Raw genomic sequence first — 20,639 nt, 5'->3', positions numbered from 1 at the left:
GGCAGCAGAGGTCAATAATGTAACTGAGAATGATTGATGACTCTAGGAATTCATGAAGGACACAAATGTGAACAGTTATTAGCTAGGGTGCCCACAGCAGCCAACCTAACATTTTGAATATCTCTAATATCTAAAATTGTTGAGACTGAGTGGAAGGGAGTGGAGTTGACTTTTTAATACACTTGGCAGCCAAAATTCAAATATGCTGTGCTAAGACAAACCACAGGTCAAAGTGATCTGACCATTTTTATATTCAGGAAAGAAGAATCTAGAGAGAGTCCAGAGACTAGATATGACGAAGCACAGAAACTAGAATAAGTGAAGATTATGATATCAATGTTGACAAATATAGACATTACATTATACTGACAGAAATATGTGGAGGAAAGTTTGTGCATGTGTTATAAACGCATATGTTTGCAAACATGCATGGATTCTATAGAGAGCCTGCTGACATGTACACACTGAAAGCACATTTTGTAAAGGATAATACAATTAAGATAATGAAAAACCTATCTCAGTTGCTAACATGAATCTTCATGAGGGTTTAAAATACATATTATGACAGCAGATCTATTTGTTTAAACCCAGGGCTCCGCCCCACTCTACTACTGGGCTCCACACACCCCTATGCCCACACAGATAAATCTAAGCAGAGTTGCCTGGTTCATTTACTCAGAAATAAATCCCATTTCTTTTAAGGGAGGGTACTTCTACATAAGATGTTTATGATTTCAGTCTTACGCTGTACCTAACTTTTTCCAGATTGATACCCTGTGTCTGTTCAGGGACATGTGACTACACACTTAAATGTCACCGCACAGTAATACTTAACTACATGCTCAACCATTTGAGATAGCAAAACAGGTTAGGGCTTTAAAGCCACAATCCCATGTTTTGGAGTGTGTAGTTCATGCTGCCAGGGGCGTCTATTTGTATGTTTATTTGTGGGTGGTTGTTTTTTATTTTTTTAAAAAGACTGTTGTTATTTTCTGTGATGTTTATAATTATTTTGCTCTTCCTTTTTGCTTATATTTTATACATCACCTTGAGACATATATGTGGAAGGTGATTACTAAATAACAGCAGCAGCAGCAGCAGCAGCGTTAGTCTTGATTTATCAGAACCTAATATCTAATCTGGGACGCAGGTGGCGCTGTGGGTAAAACCTCAGTGCCTAGGACTTGCCGATCGTATGGTCGGCGGTTTGAATCCCCGCGGCGGGGTGAGCTCCCGCCGTTCGGTCCCAGCTCCTGCCCACCTAGCAGTTCGAAAGCACTCTCAAGTGCAAGTAGATAAATAGGGACCGCTTTATAGCAGGAAGGTAAACAGTGTTTCCGTGTGCTGCGCTGGTGCTGGCTCACCAGCTGCAGCTTCGTCACGCTGGCCACGTGACCTGGAAGTGTCTTCGGACAGCGCCGGCTCACGGCCTCTAGAGCGAGATGAGCACGCAACCCTAGAGTTGGACACGACTGGCCCGTACGGGCAGGGGTACCTTTACCTTTACCTAATATCTAATCCAGACATTCAAATCCCAATGAGGGTCAGATGTACTTTACCACATGCTCTGCGTGGTTTAATCTGAAAGCCCACACCAGCGAACACAGGAACATGGGAAGCTGCCTTATAGTGATTCAGACCATTGGTCCATCTAACTCAATACTATATACCAGGCACGTCCAACACTTAGATCGTGATCTACCGGTAGATCACTGGACGTCTGTGGTAGATCACTGGCTCCCCCCAAAGAAGCTCAACAACCTTGGCTCCCCTAAAAAACAGGGCTTTCCTTCCTTAAAAAAGCAGCTCAACAACTTTGACCTGAACCTCCCAAAATGGGGTTGATCACTGTCAGTTTTTAACTCTGTGAGTAGATCGCAATCTCTTGGGAGTTGGCCACCCCTGCTATATACACTAAGATTTGGAAACACCAAGGATTGAACATGGGACCTTCTGCTTGCAAAGGAGATGCTCTACCACTGAACCACAGTCCTTCCCCAAAGGGAGAGGAGAATTATGAAGAGTAGCAGTCCTTTTCAAACCCAAGACCCCCTTTTAACTGAAACTTACAACATGGGACCCAGTTCTCTAATCATACATATTCATCTTCCTGTGCTTGCTTCTCATTTGCCAGGTATCAGGAAAGTATAGAAAGGGAAACCTTGGTAAATGCAATATGCATTGTAAATGCGACCAAGGTGTACCTGCTACAATCCTCTTTTATGCATTGTCCCCCGCTTTTCCTTACAAAAATCCCATAGAGAAAAAAGAAAATGGTGGTTATGATTCTGCTGTGACCCACCCGAGATCAAGTTGCTCATGACACACTTGTGGGTCCCCCCTGACCCAACAAACCGAAGAGAAGTGGTACAGAGGATGCTTTAGGGTGAGGACTAGAATTGCTACCTCTCATTTTTTCTGACAATGGATCTGTTTCTTTTAACTCATGGGGAGTGAACATGGTGCCCTCCCATTAGCCCTGACCATTGGCCATGCTGGCTGGAGCTAATGAGACTTTAAATGCAACATCATCTGGAGGGTATCATGTCAGCTACTCCAACTTGCCTTCAGTTTGTGAGATGAGCAAGAATTCAACAGACACAGTTTCCCTCACTGATCTAGAAAAAGGGTGTGCTTGTTGAATTTCTCTCTCTCATGCTATTGTTAAGAGCACAAAGACTCTAGGTTTCTGGAAAGAAACAACTAAAATAATTAAAGGTATTTTTCTTCTAATAGATACATTTTGATGAGGCGTCTGAATGATGTTGGTAAAACAAGAATATTAAATAGATATTTAACTCCCAAACCACAGCACAATTACTTCTCAGACTAATAAAAAATAATAATATTGGTTATATTTTGCCTGATTTTACCCTTCTGAGAGCTACAATTCCAAGCACCTTAGCAACTACAGTTCCCAGGATTCTTTGGTGAAAATCATGTACTTTAAAAGTGCTTTAAATATATGGTGAGGATGTGATCTATTAACTCTACATGCAGACTTTTTCAAAGTAGTATAATAATAGTAATCATGAGTGATACATGAAATTGATGATGGATGTAAGAGTCTATTAATTAAAATAAGGGAATATTATCATTCCCAAATGACTGCTAATTATGTATAATGCGTTCCAGAAAATGTTTCTGTTGTAGTTAATCTTGATGTTGAAATAGATTTTAACATTTTATTTTTTAAAAAAGGTAGCCTCTTTCAGGAAAAAGTTTCTTAAAAGGGGATTGTACTCAAATTAGTCAAATCCTCTAATCTAGATGCCCACACATATGGAAAGAGGGAGGGAGGGAGGGAGAGGGAAAGAGAAAGAATATGATGACTTTTGTGGTGATTCAAAGGTATAGGAAATGCACTTTGCACATGCTCAGAAGCAACTTCTTTGCTGTTATTTCTTCATAGATTTCCATCTAGGTCATGGTATTGAACACAGATTTTAGGGTTCAGCGGCTGGGGGGGGGCAGCTAAAGCTCTCCACGTGGCTTAATTTGAGCCAAGATTCATCAGACCTTAGCTCTGGAACCCGTATTTAATGCTAGTACACAGCCTTGGGGCATATGAAGTAAGAACAGTGCCTCAGTAAACATGCAAAATGCCTTTTCTTCAATTCCTGCACATCACCTGTTTTTTGTTTTTTGTTTTTGCACTTGACTGATAAATATTAGCTGTGTGAACTGACATTCCAAAGAAAAACATTGTGTTCAAGGTGTTGTTTGGGTAATAGGAAGGATGCAACCGAGATGTGTGATCTGTGACAGCCCATTCACACAGACAAGCCATCACGATGCCACGAGAAATGTGGATATGTGCAAACCAACCCTAAGTAAGAACAACAGGCAATTTACATAGGAGTCAGGGAAAGAGTGTTGAGGTTAAAGACTGGCATGGCTCCCAGTCAAGCTCAAGTGCTCCCCCCCCCCTTTTTAAAGAAATATGTTTTCTGCCTTCACATCCTCAGCACAATCAGGTAGCAGCATTGCTAAGTTGTCCTTTTGAAAGGTGTACGTCTCTTTGGTTGTACTTGAGCCCAGCCGTACAGGTGGATTGTTGATAACATCAGAGCAGCAGCTGTAGAGCAAAACCAGGCTGAGTGATGGGGGTGGGAATGAGAGAGGCAAAGAGAGTGGCAGTCAGTTCCTAATACCTCAGGGAGGGAAGGACAGGATCATTCCACAACAGGATTTGAAACTGATCAACTCTCCAGCCCAGCCATCCAGCGCAGCCTGCTAAGTCTCTGTGGCTGTCAGCTTAACTCTGCTGCTGGTTCCTGTGGGGTAGGGGAGTTAAATAGGACACAGACTCTGAGAGGAGCAAACCTCTTTGCTGGGAGTCAAGGAGGCAGAGAAAGAGAGGAAAGAAGGTGGAATTTGGCCAGAGCCCAGGCTGATAAGCAGAGCATCTTCAGGTAAGTGCTCCTGCTGTGTCTTGGCAAAAAGGGGGAGAGGGAAGGAATATGTCCAGAGGATGCTCCAGCGGCTGGTTAAGAGCACTGGGGTGGGAGCCCTGAGCTCTAGCAGGCGCAAAGGGGTTTGAGGCTTTCCCTTTTGCAAGGAAGTGCAAGGAGAGATTCCAACTCTCTCTCTCTTTTTTGGAATGTGGTTTGTGTGTGTGTTTTGTGGGGGGGGGCAGGCAGATATTTTGTAAACGCTCTTAATATCTTTCACCTCGGCATCCTCGTGTCAGATTATCTCTCTCAACAGCTTTCACGAATCACACCAAATCCTCTCGCCCTCTGTGCTGTGTGATTTTAAGAGCCTTTGGGAGGATTTGATTGCCCATCAAAATAAATGAATGAGGGGAGGGAGGAGGAAAGGAAAATGATGGACACGGACTGAGCTTCGGGCATATTATACAAATCTAAAAATAAAGCCAAAAGGGAGACATAACATTTTCCAAGAGCAGGCGGGGAGGAACTGGGAAAAGAGGGAGGAGGGAGGAGAAGCCGGATTTTAGTGGGCATTCTCGCCCTTTCTGAGCCAATAGTGGGTGGGCTGCAAAGCTTCCCCCTGAATAAATCTGAAAAAGCAGCAGGAGGAGCGGTAAATGACGCTTCCCAGAAACAGTGACCCCTCCTGCCCCTGCCTTTGGTAGCTAAAGGGCAGGGAGAGAACCTGTTGTCATGGTGGCTCATTATAATCACCAGGGGATAAAACTGATTATCTTGGGGGTTTCTAATTAGGATGCTCACCTCCTCTGACATACAGACACTTCCTTTAGATTAAAATGTAATTCCTGCACCCCCCCCATACCTCTGCTTTCATTTGTTTGCTCTTCAGCTGCTGCAAAATTAAATCTGTATAAACCACCAGGACTCTCCCCTCAAAATTGGGAGATGGGAACTCCTGTTGCAGGCATCTCCCCCGCTTTGTCACCCAGAAGGGATGAGGGGGAAGGGAAGCTTAGCAGCACAAAAGAGCTCCAAGCATGTCTCTAGGGGCATGACTGTATGCATTTTATGTACTTATTTTCTCCCAGTGGGTTCTGAAGCCCTGATTTCAGTGCAGCACCACAGCTGACTACACGGAAATTGGTAGGCTAGGCGATACATTTGCGGTTCACCAGGTCTAGCCTTCCAACTTCCTCCTAATGCTGGGGACATGTGAAGTAGACTTGGATTGAATAAAGTAATCCCAGCACTGGTTCACCCAAGCCTGTGCATGTGCATCTCTTGATCATAGCTGTCAACTTTCCCCTTTTCTTGAGAGGAATCCTATTCAGAATAAGGGAATTTCCCTTAAAAAAAGAAAAACGTTGACAGCTATGCTCATACACTTGAAAATCAGACGACTATCTGAACTAATTAACAGCATTGTATATGAAGTGGCACGAAAGGTCTGTGATGTTAAACCTTCAACAGCCCAAGTCACACATGCATGTCATCACTTGATGCTGTGGTCATGAGATGGTGAGCACAGGAAATGTATACCACCAGATCGCTCTCCATCTATCTCATTGTCATCTACACTTACTGGCCACAAGGTTCCAGAGAGGAGTCTTTCACAGTCCCACCTGGAAACGCCAGGGTTTGAACCTGGAACCTTTTACATGCAAAGCATATGCTCTACCACTGAACCCCACTGTGAACCAGCTTCTAGGGTGTCTCTAAGCACATGAAGAATGGCTTCCTCTCGCCAGTGAGAAGTTACACACATCTGGGATTAGAGGCGGGATGTTCAGGTCAGAAGATTTAGCTTCTGAACGGGCTTAAAACTGGCACTGGGATTTCTCTTGTTGCAAACTAACTGAGGCAACCATGACTCTATACAATGTATTTCCACTACATTTAGCCATGATGGTACCATTTATTAATTGGGAATGTTTATATGTCTTAGGGGTGTGTGGGCATGGGACAGCATTTGCAGTGGGGAAAGTGGGGTGATGAGTAGGAGGGTGTCCTCAACCTAGCTAGCAAGGAACTTCCAACAAGCAGTTCCATGTGTGATTTATTAGTTCTGCTCTGAACTTAACAGACACAGGAAACATGTAAGGCAGGCACAGGGAAGATTCAAGAGTTTCCTAGAGGGAGCAATGTTTTTCCCCACAGAGCAGAAGAGGGATTGCATCGAATCAATACTGCCAGACATGGAGTGGAAAGAGGCTACTTCAGGCCTTTTTGTGCAAGTTCCTCCATAATTGTTTCTTGTTTGTTGCACATAATCTGCACATCTTCCCTCAAGTTTACTCTTTTGTTGTAGCAACATTGCATTTTTTCTGCTATCAAAACTGCAATATTTCGTAAATGCAATTCATTGCACTTTATGTGTGGCGACAAGGAATGTTGGACACACAAACTGGATATCATTTGTTATGTGATTAGTAATTAATGATGCAATTTAAACCCCTTCCAGCTACCTTTATGCATTTCTCTGCTAAAAAACTCCAGTACACCTGTACTGATATAGCCAATTTCAAAGCAATGAACAATCCTTGTTCATTATCTAATATTGCTTTCTGATTAAGGTCTATTAAAATGTGGTGTTCTTATATCTATGGGTTGGCAGAGTTCTTTCAGCCTTTTTTCTACACTCCCCTGCCAGCCACCTCATCTCATCTTTTTGGCCTTCCCCTTCACCAGCAGTTGAGAAGCACTTCCAAGATGGCACCATGCCTACTCTGAGCATTCAGATTTCCCAGAAAAATTGCTCCAACTTCCCTACACATACCTAGCAGAGTTTTGGAGATGCTTTTCCCTCTGCCAATCCTCAGTGAGCACATTTTTTTTATTAAATTTTTTACTAAAGACGTCTCACCTTGCCTGATAGTAAAGCCAGTTAATTTCAGTGAGGTTTCTTCCAGACCTATATATGATTCTGTTAGACTCCTGATAGCCATGTGCTCTTTTGTTCTGCTTTTACCTTCTAGATTCGTCAGACTGCTGTTCATTCCTGCAAGAAAGTGTGCCAGCCTGGCTGGCAGGCACAAGACACCACGGGGAAAACAGTAACCATCATGCTGTCTCTGAGTGGAGGCTACTGGTGGAGCAACAGGCTTTCCCTGAGATGGAGAAAAACTAGCTGTAAGTACTGCCCAGGTTGTTTGCTAAGCAGGAGGTTGTCCCCTATTTCTCAAGTGAGGGGGAAGGGAGAGTGTTTTTATTTCAATAGTGAGTGTAGTGCTCAGATTCCCCCCCCCCCCATGAATGACAAGAAGTGTAATGCCGAAGGAAGAATGGTGCTTTCACATGTTGCAGATAATAATAATCAGTGGTTACAGGTTGTGATTCGAACAGGCTTGAGAGTGGTAAAAGAGTGGGTACCAACTTGCTCTTAATGCCTGAAACGATGCCCAATATGCAAAGGAACCTCTATCACCTTCCACAGTCAGTCCTGTATATGTTGGTATCACAACAACCCACAAAAGTTAATATTTTTGCCCTCTTGAAAATATAACACCCATTATTTTGCAGTACAGAGAAGGCCAAACACTCATAGGGAAAAATTAATGACGTGAGGACCTGTGATGCACATCTCAAAACCATTTCAATTCGTGACAGTCATGCCATACATTGACCAGGCTATTCAATTGTCATAGTCACATTGCAAAGGACTATACTTAAATTTTAAGTTGCTCTTTCCTATGTTACAGACCACATTAACTATATTCACAAGCTTTACAAATGTCAAAGTCCAGATGGTGTCATTTGTGAAGCAGCCTATATTGGCCCAATTCCATTAAACTACTCATTGCGGTGATTCTTACAGTATGAGGTTCAAGAAGTTGAATTAAGTCATGCACTAGGGGGAAGAAGTGGAAGCAGTGGTATGTTGATGTGTTTCGTGTAATATTTGCATGCACACACCAACATTTCTTTCCCACTAATAGTTTCCAAAAGAGCTCACATTGTTCGTCTTCTTAGTGAACAATCCCTGCTGGGGCATTAGCTCCAGAGCTTAAAAAAATGTGGATATGATAAAGCAGGAACAATAGAAGTTTGAGGCAGGCTAACAGCACAAACCTCTGCAGAGCTACTTAGAAGTAAATCCCATTGAGTTCAGTGGGAACTATTCCTGGATAAGCAAGTACAGGACTTCAGTCTAAGCGTACTCCAGTGGAACCACCAAGCCATCTCTGCAGTGAGTTATGAAGAGAGTTATTTTTGTTAATGAGGATACATGCAGCTAAGCTAGGCAGGGGGTATAGACTCACACCAAAAAGAAAGACTAGGGGTCAGAACACAAGATGCCGATGATATTTACAGAGGAAATTATTTCCTTTTGCCTAAGAGCCTTGCCTTTGTTATACACCCTTGCTTCCTAGATTGCCATTATAAATTATTTACTCTAAATGCCACTGAGCCCAGACCTAATCTTATATTCCTGGATCATCTTACTACAGTCCTGAACATCTCACAAAGTAACATTACCTTTTCTTGACATAAGATCATACAGTATGCTGAATATTTCACTTAGACTATTGTTTAGTAGTTAATGCTACTTTTCATGAGACAAAAAATTCCTACCTGCTCTGCTGAGCATTCACAGGCACACTGCCTTTTGAGACCTAAGTAACCATACCTGTATCCCTAACTAACCACACAATGACCTTACATTTTTGCCTATTAGATATTGTTGGAGTTTCCTTCAGGAAAACATGTAACATTGTCCCCCTGCCTCTCTCAGCCATCATTATAGTAGTAGAGTTGTGGTGTAAATTAAAATTCTCAGGAAATTATGCACCCAGATGTCTGGTAGGGGTAGCAGTACTAATGGTGGTTTCCCAGAGGTGCTCAACTAGGGGTTAGAGCAGAAAGGATGGCATTTGCTAAAACAGACATAGAAGAGTGTCACCTATATAGCCTTACCTGATACATTCTCACCTTTCCCTGTACACAAAGCAGCTAAATGTGCTCTCATCATCACAGATATCACTGTATAATTAATATGGTACTTCAGTCAAGCATCCAAGAAAAGCAAGATCACTTGCACAATTCATGTCACTTTCCCTTCCCTCTTGTTCTTTCAAGCATCATCCTACATCCATAGAATGAGATACTCTGAGTGGAATTAAATACCTCTAGACAGAGAATACCAACTCTGGTGCCAACAGGATCTGTTTTCTGGGTTCATGGCATCCATTGTAACATCTATGCTATTGACCCTGGCCTCTTCTTAGTAGAAAGGCTGCTGTGAGGCCACAGAACACCCCCCACCCTCACCGCCTATTGCTTAACTTTTGTTAGGAGAGTTGGGGTAGAAACTTGAATCAGCATCTGCTGGACCTGTATAGATGTCAATTCACTTAACTGAGAGGAAGAAACTTATTAAGAATCCTTCAGATTACAGATTTTGTTTGGAACCTGAAATGGTTCAACAAATACCACATTACTTAATACCAAAGACTGTGTGGGAAACAGGTATAAGATTTGGATTTAGCCCTTGAATTAGGTATCAGTATTCAGGTCCATATGCATATTCATTGGTTTTGGATTTAACCCAAATCCAAAATGTATGATGTGCTTAGAAAATGAAAGCAGTTTGCAATGCTTTTTTTCAACTGTAGATCAAGGGCTGCTGACTTTGGGAACATTTATTCACCTTTAAGTTATTAAAATCAGGTAAAACCATCTAGTTTTAAGATTCTTTCATTCCACGGAGGGAAGCAGGTGGAAGGGCATTTTCTTTGGGGGAACACACCTTTCAAACCTATTGCCTGCTTTACTTCATCCTTTGAGTGCTTATTTGTTGACCTTCAGAAAATTGTGCAAGGTTTCTCTTTTCAGGCTTCACTATTTAGGTCTTAGATATGTAGCATGGATTTTAGTAGTTCATGAGTAACCTGGGTCTTTGGACACTGGTTGCAAAATGCTAACTACATTAAAATTTGTACTGGAGTCAAAATCATCTCTGTCCACCACAAATCCTGTTCTTAAGAAAACACAATGAATTGATAATTTGCTTTCTAAGTAACAACTTAAAGGTGTCCAATCAAATATTATCAAAACTATTCTGATAATTTAGAAAGAGTTAGCAATTTTCTATTCTAGCTCTGAGTTGTTCTTCCATCACGCTTGGCTTTATTGTATCTATTATATTGAAGCACACTGGAATCAGGCAGCAAAGCCCTCTGGGAATATGCTGACCTTTCTCCCCCACCATACTGTAAGAATGTTTATTCCTTAGCCCTGCTAGCTCATAAAAGGCTAAAAGGAAGTTCACACTGTGGGAATCCATCTGGCAATACAAGGATTCATCCATGAGGAAGCTCATTTGGTTATCATTCTAATCACAGACTATTAAGAGAACTGAGATTATTAAGAAGCTATCCTATATAGGGTCATACCAACTGGGCATCAGGCCACAAGGTAGATTCTTCTCACTAGACATGAGAAGACATTCTGCATCTGGCTGCAAAGGAAGGCAAAAATCTTAAGTGAAACTGTGCATACAGTCTACCAATGATGATGTTTTAATACATGTTCTTTCCCCCTCTTTTCTTTTGCAGTGCTTGCCTGTTGGCTTTCATTCTGTGCAGCAGAGTCCCTCATTGCTTGCCCCTCCCTTTGCAAATGCAACAGCGGTACTCTAGAGGTGGACTGCAGTGGCTTGGGCCTTTCATCAATCCCCTTGGACATTCCTACAAATACCAGGACCTTCCTTTTCCTCAACAACCAACTCAGCATTTTGCCAGAAGAAACTTTTTCCAATTTCTCTGCCCTCCAGAGACTGGATCTTTCCAACAACTTCTTAGACCAACTTCCTGAGAACATTTTCAGAGATCTAGTAAACCTCACTGAACTACAGCTGAGGAACAACAGCATCAGGAGCCTGGATAAAGATCTTCTGCAGAACACTGTTCTTCTGCGTCAGCTGGACCTCTCCATCAATGGGCTTGCTCAAATCCCATCAGGCATCTTTGATGACCTGCCCTCTCTCCGTTGGCTTTCCCTCAGGTCAAATCGCCTGCAGAATTTGGACAGGGTGACCTTTGAGCCTTTAGTTAGCCTGCGACAGTTGCAAGTGGGGGACAACCCCTGGGAATGTGACTGCAACCTGAGAGATTTTAAATACTGGATGGAATGGTTCTCTTACAGAGGTAGGTACCACTGAGAGAGGTCCAAATCTCAATATTGAAGGTTATGCACTCCTAGTCTTTCCTGGCTATAAAGGGCTGAAAAGGAGCAGCTAGACAGAAAAGAGAGAAAAGTTGGACTGATCAGGCTGACCTAAATTCTAATTCTCAGATATGGAGAATGGTCACTATGCATTATAATCCTGCCGTATTATGTTACAAAGTCGCATGTTGTAGTTGGAGTTGCAGGTTATCTTCTCATCCAAATTTCTCTTTGCAAATGCTGACGGTTGTCCAAACTTTCAGAAGAGGATATAATTGAAGGGATCAAGATGAGGAAGGGGTCAAGCCCATCTGATCATTTTGGAGTTTCCAAATTCACTGGCTGCAAATCGCTACAGTGGGGAAAAGATCAGGGGAACGTGTAGTTGCTAGAATGCAAAATGAATTACAGAATGCATTCAGATATTTTCCTTGATAAGGCAATTTCACTGGTGCCAAACACCAAACAAAGCAGAGGGAAGGTCAGTGGTCGTATTGCGCAGTTTGGATTTTGACCTTAGTACTACCAATTGTGTGCAAGATTCCCACAGTGGACTTTGACCTCTGCTCTCTCAATGGGGATTTCACTGTTTCAATAGAGCCAGTGCCCAGGCAACCATAATTTTATATCTAGGTTCTCCCATCTGGGGGAAAAATGGCTCAGCAGCATATATGTCAATGATGATGTGTTAATTAACAGTAACCTTTGAGTCAGTTAACTGTCGTATGTTGTTATTACTGATGGAAAATGTTAAATATTTCTAACTGCTGAAACACTATAACTTGAGCTAAAAGCAAGAGCTTTAATTGCTGGCTACCCTTTTTGATACAGGCAAGTTCCTCTCTCTCTCTCTCTCTCTCTCTCTCCCTTAGTAATGTCATTGATTGTTGTTCAAATTCTTTTTCCAATTTACCTTGTGAGTCTGATTTTGGGCCAAGGGCAAGTTAAACATTGTTATAAAGTGTTAGTAGACAGGAAAAAAGCAGCCTCAATGTATAGGACATTCTTCTTACATTGTGTTGAAACAGAAAGCAATAAAGGGCTAAAGGTAGCAGGATCTCTTAGGGTAGCAATCAATATCTGTTTTGCTGATGGATACAGAGGACTCTTGTTTAGCCACACGTTATTTAGGGGACTCTAATCTATTAGAAGTTTCAGCCTATGAAGGCTTCTGAGTTTCATGGACAAAATCTCAGTGACATCAGTTATGCACTATCAACACTGCTGGTGGTTATAAGGCTGTGGAAAAAGAATAGCTAAGCTGGTGTTTTTCAGCATATTCCACAAAGACAACTATCCCCATAACTTGAGACTGTCTTGGGTCTCACACTTGTCACCTAGAAAAATGCTTCCGTTTCCAAACAGAACGTTCTCTGTGTAACACATTTCTTGACTCAAAATGGCCAAATGCTTAGTTAAAGAAGGGGTGGGTGTGTGGCTTTGTTGTTGGCATCCATCTGTCTAAAGAGGCGATGGAGTGAGTCCCTGGGAGGTAAAATCAAACTGCTGCATTAGCAGCACCTAAATGACCTTCCTGGGGTGCAAGCCTAGGCAGTATGTATGGAGGTCCTGGGCCTCACTGATGTGGTCCAAAGGAGAGCAGAGCACCAACTTGGCTGCAGGTGATGTCATAGGTGTACAAGGTGCCATCCAACCATTTTAGGGATTCCACACTGGATTTGTAGGGTTTATTACTTAGCTTTTTCTTCTTCCGAAGATATCCTACAAGGCAGCAGAGGCTTAGGATCACAGTTTTACTTCTAGATGGGCTATCGTCCTAGGTTGATGAGTCCCATCTGCCCCTCACTTCCCTCTACAGCACATACAGAAACTGCCTTCTTGATCACTGGTTCCACTATTGGTCTCATCTGCTTCGGAGCCTGTCTTTGCATACAGGGGGAGTCCCTAACTCACCAAGGGCTTGAAATCCATCAGCTACCCCCACCTGGGGTGTTAGGAGAGGGGTACTGCCACCATGCTCCTTCTGGGGTAGTTTGTCCACCTTTGGTCCCCAACCTGCACTCAGCTCTCACCTGCAGCTCCTAGAAACTCTCAGCATATGGCATAAGCTACGCCCCAGGAAGAGGGAACTATCCCTGTATATTTAACTGCTCAGCCACAGCAGCTGCATTGAAATGAATTATTGCTCTGAGCATGATGTGATCTGATACCAAAATAAGGTACTGAATGTGCTTCTTTTTTCTTATGGGACAGGAGGAAAGATAGACCAACTGGCATGTACCCTGCCTAAGGAGCTACGGGGGAAAGATATGCACATGGTGCCCATGGAGATGTTTAACTACTGTTCCCAGCTGGAGGATGAGAACAGCTCTACCGTACTGGACAATATTGGTCCTCCTTGCAGTAAGGGAGCCCCGACTGCTCCCAAGCCTAAAACAACAACTCCTGAAGCAGAAGAGGATCCCAGTGTGGGTTGCCCCCAGAAACAAAGATACCGGCCTGTCAGTGTGCGCCGAGCCATTGGCACAGTCATCATAGCTGGGGTGGTTTGTGGCATCGTGTGTATTATGATGGTAGTGGCAGCAGCATATGGCTGTATCTATGCATCTCTCATGGCTAAGTACCATCGGGAGCTGAAGAAGAGGCAGCCATTAATGGGTGACACAGAAGGCGAACATGAGGAACAAAAGCAGATTTCCTCTGTGGCATGAATCCCTTATTGGAAATTAGTGGCAGAGGAGAACAGGATATGAGAGGCCTATGGCTTGGGCCTTTCCACATCTTCCAAGACATACAGATGGACTGTGCTGCTGTTCCATTCATCCAATTAGTAAAACATGCTTCTGGGTTCAGAACACCTGGCTCTGGGTTCAAGTCCCTCTCACTTGCCTCTGTCCTCATGTACTTCCAAGTGAATAAACTGTAGTCAGACCTCAAGTGCTTATCATTTTTCCTCTTTGCACAAGACTCCCCACAGACGCTCATTTATGGGGAAGTTCAGCCAACCCAGCACTATCTTGCCTCTGCTTCAGTTCCTGACGCCTTCAGAAACTCCCATACCACCACAGAATCTTTTACCAACAAAACAAGCAGCCAAAGGCACTAAGACAACTCCTGTGAAAGTGTCTAAACTTCACAGGTTGGGTCACTGATATTACTGCATGACAATCTACTCCTTCCCATTAGCTGTATATTCAGAAAAACCCAGTTCACAGCCAGCCCAGAACTGATGAAAGGCCTGTAACTGAGTGCACAATATCCACAGGGAATTTGACTTTCCTGTTTTTAACATTACAAAGGAATTAATATCCTTTTACATAAAAAATACGCATTGCGTATACTCACTCTGTTGTGTAGTCTAGTCTACACAACAAAGGGTGCAGACAAATAAAAATATTAACATAGGCTGATCACCCACATATATACACAGACTTATTCATATACACACCTCTTTCCTTTGCATACCATCTGTAGATTACTATTTGTAGAGCGCTATAAAGTGTGCCAGCCACTGTCTGATATGGATGATAATTTATGATCCCTGCAATGAAGGACATTAAAAAGTATTTGAAGAAGCAGCAAAGGTGAAATAAAGGAAGGATGGGTCGTGACTATTAAAAGGAGAGTTACTTTGGGAAGGCTAATGTGTATCCTCCAAAAGGGAAAACATTTTTTCTGGGATATTAGAGAATTAATCTGAAAGGCTCTTATAGTCTTTGTGGCAGAAGTGGGTCTCTAGAAGGGATTTAAGAGGAGAACAGCCTTTCTGATCTCCTTAGAAAGAGTATTTTGAGGACTTGGGTAGTGGTGGGGAGGAGTATGGAAGTGGTTTTATGGAAACAATACACACTGTAGGTCATAACCAGAATCATTAATGTGGCTATATGCAATGTAACACAGTGTGGGTCAGATGGGGAGAATTGGACAAAATGATTTAGAGCCATGAATAAGACATCAAGGAGTATCCGTGTAAAATGTAGAGAGAGGAGATGCTGTTCAGGGTCAATGCTGGTCGGCTCTTCATGCAAACACTCTACTGATATAGGCATGTATGAATGACACTGGTGCATGTAAGCAGCCATGCAAGAGTCCTACTCAAAAACAGGGAGAGTAGCATTAATATTCTCTGCAGCATCCATGCATATAATACACACATACACTCAAGGAACACACAGATGCATACATGAGCACAAGCATGTGCACATACACACTGAACACACATGAATTCTTATGCAGGGTATCTTTCCCAAGCTCAAAGCATATCACATTAGCCTCATTTCTTTTCAAACTGATGGCAGGGAGGAGGGAACCAACATAAGGACTCATTTTATATCACTGAAAGTGGGATAAAGTGCTGTCTCCAGGGGAGAGCACATATTGCCATGGTAACCTGCTCTAGCCCGTCACAGCGGGTATTCCTGGGATAGGAAGATGACACGAGAGGTCGTGCAGCCGCAGTTTTTGTGGATACTGTGATCCTTGCAGTCATGAAAAAAAAAATTGGCAGCTGGCCCAGATTCCAAGGTATCTCTCTAGCAACTCAGGAGCAGAGCCCAACAATCACCTTAGTTGGGCATGGAGCAGGTCTTCAGAATTCTTCCTTCTTTTGTCGTATTCTTATGCCTTTCAATAAGCTCAAGTTCTTTCTTTAACTGTTGCTGCTGGTTTGAGTAGAAGCAATGCTTACTTTCCTTTAATTCATCCCTAAATCTCCTGTCAGCAAACAAGAACACTGTGAAGGACTCAAGATTACATCTTGGGAGCAGTAATTCAACCCTCTACCATCCTATTAGCAAAGAACTACCACATCCCCAAAGAGGGAATAACCTTCAGACAGACAGGCGTGGCAGGAAAAAAATTCTCATGGAACATTAGAGAGGAGACAGTGGGAAATGAGATTCATTCATTTATTAAATTTGTATCTCCTACCTTTCCTCTCAAAGGAGCCCAGGGCAGCAAACATCAAAATGGTAAAACAACACAATTTAAAGTGGTATCCAAATGGTGAATATAGCTATGGCATCTAATTTTAAGATCCGTGCAGAAGGTCAGCATCAAGGTAAGAGGCAAATTCCAAGAACGGAGGATAGACTCTTTCTCTCATTACGTACCATGTATGTATTGTAGTCCCTCAAAGTGTGCAACTCCACTTCTGCTTTATCCCAGACTGATGGGCAAAACTAGGCTACTAAAGACTCTAGCTAATGTATGTATGTATGCCTGTATTGCTCCTACTGCATATATACCCAACAAACTAGCACTGGCACTCTGCCTGCTGGATATACAATTCCAACCTTACTGTCTCTATAATCTTCCCAAAGGAACGTACCTCTGTAACATACATACTGGACAGCACAATTATACTTGAAATTGGATTTTTGTCAGAGCTGTATATTTATAGATCTCTATTTTACTTCTAAGAAATAATTATGACATGATTGCACAGAACAAATGATGTGTGCATGTGTGTTTAGAAGATGAGAAGAATTGAGGAGCGCAAATTAGGTGGGGGGGGGGAATCCCCTTCCTCTTCCATTCCCTAGTCTCACCTTTGGCAGGTTTCCCTTTGTTGCCAATTACATTTTCTGTTTTCCATGTTGTGAGTTTAATTACAACTTTAAACTTTATTCCAATTTATCATTTGTTATGGCATAGGGTTGGCCCTGATACTTCCACATTTCGAAATCCACATCTGAAAAGGGGAAGTAAGTGAAGGGACAAAGTAAGCGTTTGTTGAGAAAAGTAGGGGTGTTGAATGGATAATGTTGGTCCCAAAGACACTGGAGTACTTGGGTAGTAAAATGGGCTGTTAAGAATGCAATAAGCCAATATAGGAAGTGTCCTCTTTCAAGTTACTGGGAAACTGTGCCTTCAGCTGTAATCAGAAGGTCTGGAATGATCTTGTTACATCATTTAGCATTCTTGAACTAGGGTTGAGGAACTATGAAGTCTCAGAAAATATGCAAAATGTCTTGCATCCCATCATCTTCCATTCATATAAAACCACAATATTGAAAAAACAGGGATTTAGACCATCTGATTCTTATATGGCTACTATAAGTATATACTCTGGCTGTGGGCAGTATAGAAAATCAAAAGAAGAAAGGGTTTGGATCTACCAATTTCATAATACTTATTCCATTTGAAAAAGAGGTTCACTTGTATAACATTTCAGAACTGCTGTTCAAGTGAACTGAGAAGATGAACACCTTAGCAATAGGGCCCTTCAGCAGAATCAGTATACTCTTTCTACTGGTTAGAGATCAGCATGCATACCTGTACTAAACTACCTATGTATAAGACCAAAATACTATCAGAAGTATATGCATGTGTAACTGTTATGCTGAGATTATTCGGGAGTTTAGCGATATGCCATCAATGTTAAAATTTGTATATACAAGACCACAGGGCACTTCACAAATGGCACAAATAATGCCTATTAATGTGCCACTTGAAAACTCTCTTACTATGGGATCTAACATAGGGAATAGCCCTAATACTCCATAACTTTCAAACTATCCAGCTATTAATTTTAATAACCAGACTGATGTTTGTTTCTCTGTAGGTATGAGTAGGCCTGGTTTTGAAAACACATGCCAAAGTGCCATCACTGTAAATGAAGCAGCATAGCTCTCCTGTGGGCTTGACTGGTGCTGATCAAAACAGATTGGAAGATAATTAGAAATGAGAAAGGGATGCAGTGCAAACATTCATAATGCATGCACCTGTTAACACCACTGCAGAAATCCGGCATACAAGAGGTTTAAGTAAAAATTTCTACATCACTTGTGAAAACTCCCTTAGTATGCTCCAGGCTATTAGGTGCAGCCAGCAGCTGACAGCTAAGGAGAGACTACCCTTTAAAAAAAATGTTGGCAAAAAGCCATAATGAAGGACAACCTAATTCCTTTAGTAAAGGTGGATATAGACAAGAATGTGCTTTCCTGTGCTGGTAGGTCACTACAGCAACCAAGGAAAGTTTAGCTCCTGGTACAGTCAGACTAACCCAAGAAAACAAGAGGTAGGCACAGTTCCTCGGGGTGGGGGGTCTTGAAAGGAGGACAGATGGCACATACAATCCTTTTTTTCTGTTAGAATTTAAGGGAGAACCAGTTTTTAAAAAGCAGCTGAAGGTATATTATATTTCTGGCTTGTTGTTTTAGAAGAATAATAAAGAATGTATTTTCCTATGCAACTCCTGTTTTACGTTTGGTTTGTGGAAATAACCTACTGCTGTGCAAATTTTCTGCAAGAATGAATGAGCGCAAGAGATTCTCTGACATAAAGGGGAAATACTCAAATACACAAAGAAACAGAAGGGACCAGAAGTGAGGCTAAGGCAATTGTTTAATTTGTGTTGGACCACACCTCTACGAATCTTGCACCAAGGGGGGTTGCCAGTTTAGTTTGTTGGAGCAACAACAAAATTCTTGTGGCATTTAAAAGACTAACAAATGCATTGTGGCATATGTTTTCACTAAGTTCATTTTATGAGATATATGATTATCCTCAGTTAGCAGACAAACTCATCAAGCATGAATGTGTGTACACACACACACACACACACACACACACACCCTAACTAATGATAAACATGCCTATGATGAAGCAGACTCTACTCCATGAAAGCTCACACAATAAAAGTCTTTAAAGTGCCACAAAACTCTTTATTTATTATTTATCTAATAATTCAAAACAGGGGTAGCTAATGAATTGGGCTCCAGATGTTCTTCGACTGCAATTCCCATCATTCCAAGGGCAGATAGGAACGGTAGCATAGCAACATCTTCAGGGCATTATGTTGTTTACCCTGCCTCCAAGACTTCCTAGCCATCAACAAGTCACTACCTTAATTTACCTATGAGTTAGCCTTACCTCACATGTGCCCTCTTGACCGCTTTGATTGGTGGAACTGGAACTACTACTGGTGCCACATAATACCCATTCAGCATTTGTAAGAACTAAATTATTTAGTGTGGTAGCATGTGCACTTTGGAACTCCCTGCCTATTGATATTCAGCAGTCTCCTTCACTGTATTCTTTTTAGTGCCTGCTAAATATACAGTGGTACCTCAGGTTACAGACACTTCAGGTTACAGACTTGCTAACCCAGAAATAGTACCTTGGGTTAAGAACTTTGCTTCAGGATGAGAACAGAAATAGCACGGCGGCAGCAGAAGGCCCCATTAGCTAAAGTGGTACCTCAGGTTAAGAACAGTTTCAGGTTAAGAACGGACCTCCAGAATGAATTAAGTTCTTAACCTGAGGTACCACTATATTCTTGTTTAGGCCAGATGCTTAGGAGCGCTGGTATGAATTTTAATTTCTTTTAATAGTTTAACTTTTTGTATGTTTTAAAGTAATGTAAATTTTCTTGATTTTCTTGTTTTATCTTTTTGTAAACCACTTTGAGGTTTGAGAGGTTTTTCAAACAATCAAGCGGTGTATAATTTTTATGAAATAAATAAATAAATTTAAGCGCAAGGCCCTTCACATAGCAGTGTTCCATTCAGAGTTACATGCCCAGAGACATCTAGACATTCTGAACTTACTACATCATACCAGCACTAAACCTGTCATCCTCATCCATGTGACCCTCTTTTTTAGGGGCTTGTTCACGCTGCCCTTATGCTATGCAACTTTTACAGCTCCTTGGATCTGCATCCCCGTCAACTGTTGAACTGGGCATGCACTGGCTGGCTTGTGCTCCAGAATTCTTCAGACCTACTCAAGCTGCATCCAAGCAAGATCCTGTTATGCACTGACCATGTGCTGGGGGCAAGGGATTGACACTCCTAACTCATCAGGAAATGCTCATATAGTAGCAAAACAGGGTGCCACATGGCCTATGCAGCAGAAACTGTGCAGGTTAGTCCATAAAAACCTATCCTTGCTACTGGATGTTTAATACCTTACAAGCTGACTGGCTAGGGAGCACTGTGCAAATTATGCTTTCACACCTCTCCCTTCCAGCATGCGATATTGCTCCTTTCCCCTCCCTTTTTTTTTTGGTCTCTTTCATCATCCTAATCTCTCTCTCTTGCCTCTCCATGAGCAGCTGCTCTTCAGATATTCCTTTCTCTGATCTTCTCAACTGTCACTTCTCAACTGTCATAG

The 20,639-nt window shown here is 42.1% G+C and overlaps 2 protein-coding genes across 2 annotated transcripts in view; one reads left to right on the top strand and one right to left on the bottom strand.

Moving 5' to 3' along the window:
• Nucleotides 1–20,639, bottom strand: part of CACNA2D4 (calcium voltage-gated channel auxiliary subunit alpha2delta 4) — a 165,971-nt gene that overhangs the window by 57,953 nt on the left and 87,379 nt on the right.
• Nucleotides 2,320–18,717, top strand: LRTM2 (leucine rich repeats and transmembrane domains 2; the record flags this gene model as incomplete). Its single annotated transcript, XM_083461801.1, is given in 5 exon segments — nucleotides 2,320–2,349; nucleotides 2,351–2,386; nucleotides 7,373–7,526; nucleotides 10,952–11,542; nucleotides 13,776–18,717. Coding segments are annotated over 5 exon segments (1,269 nt in total). The 3' UTR covers nucleotides 14,234–18,717.

This window comes from Podarcis liolepis, assembly GCF_965112155.1.
Source record: "Podarcis liolepis genome assembly, chromosome: 10".
NCBI classification, from domain to species: domain Eukaryota; kingdom Metazoa; phylum Chordata; class Lepidosauria; order Squamata; family Lacertidae; genus Podarcis; species Podarcis liolepis.
Note: the sequence above shows the minus strand (reverse complement) of the source record. Positions and strands in the feature narration are given on the sequence as shown.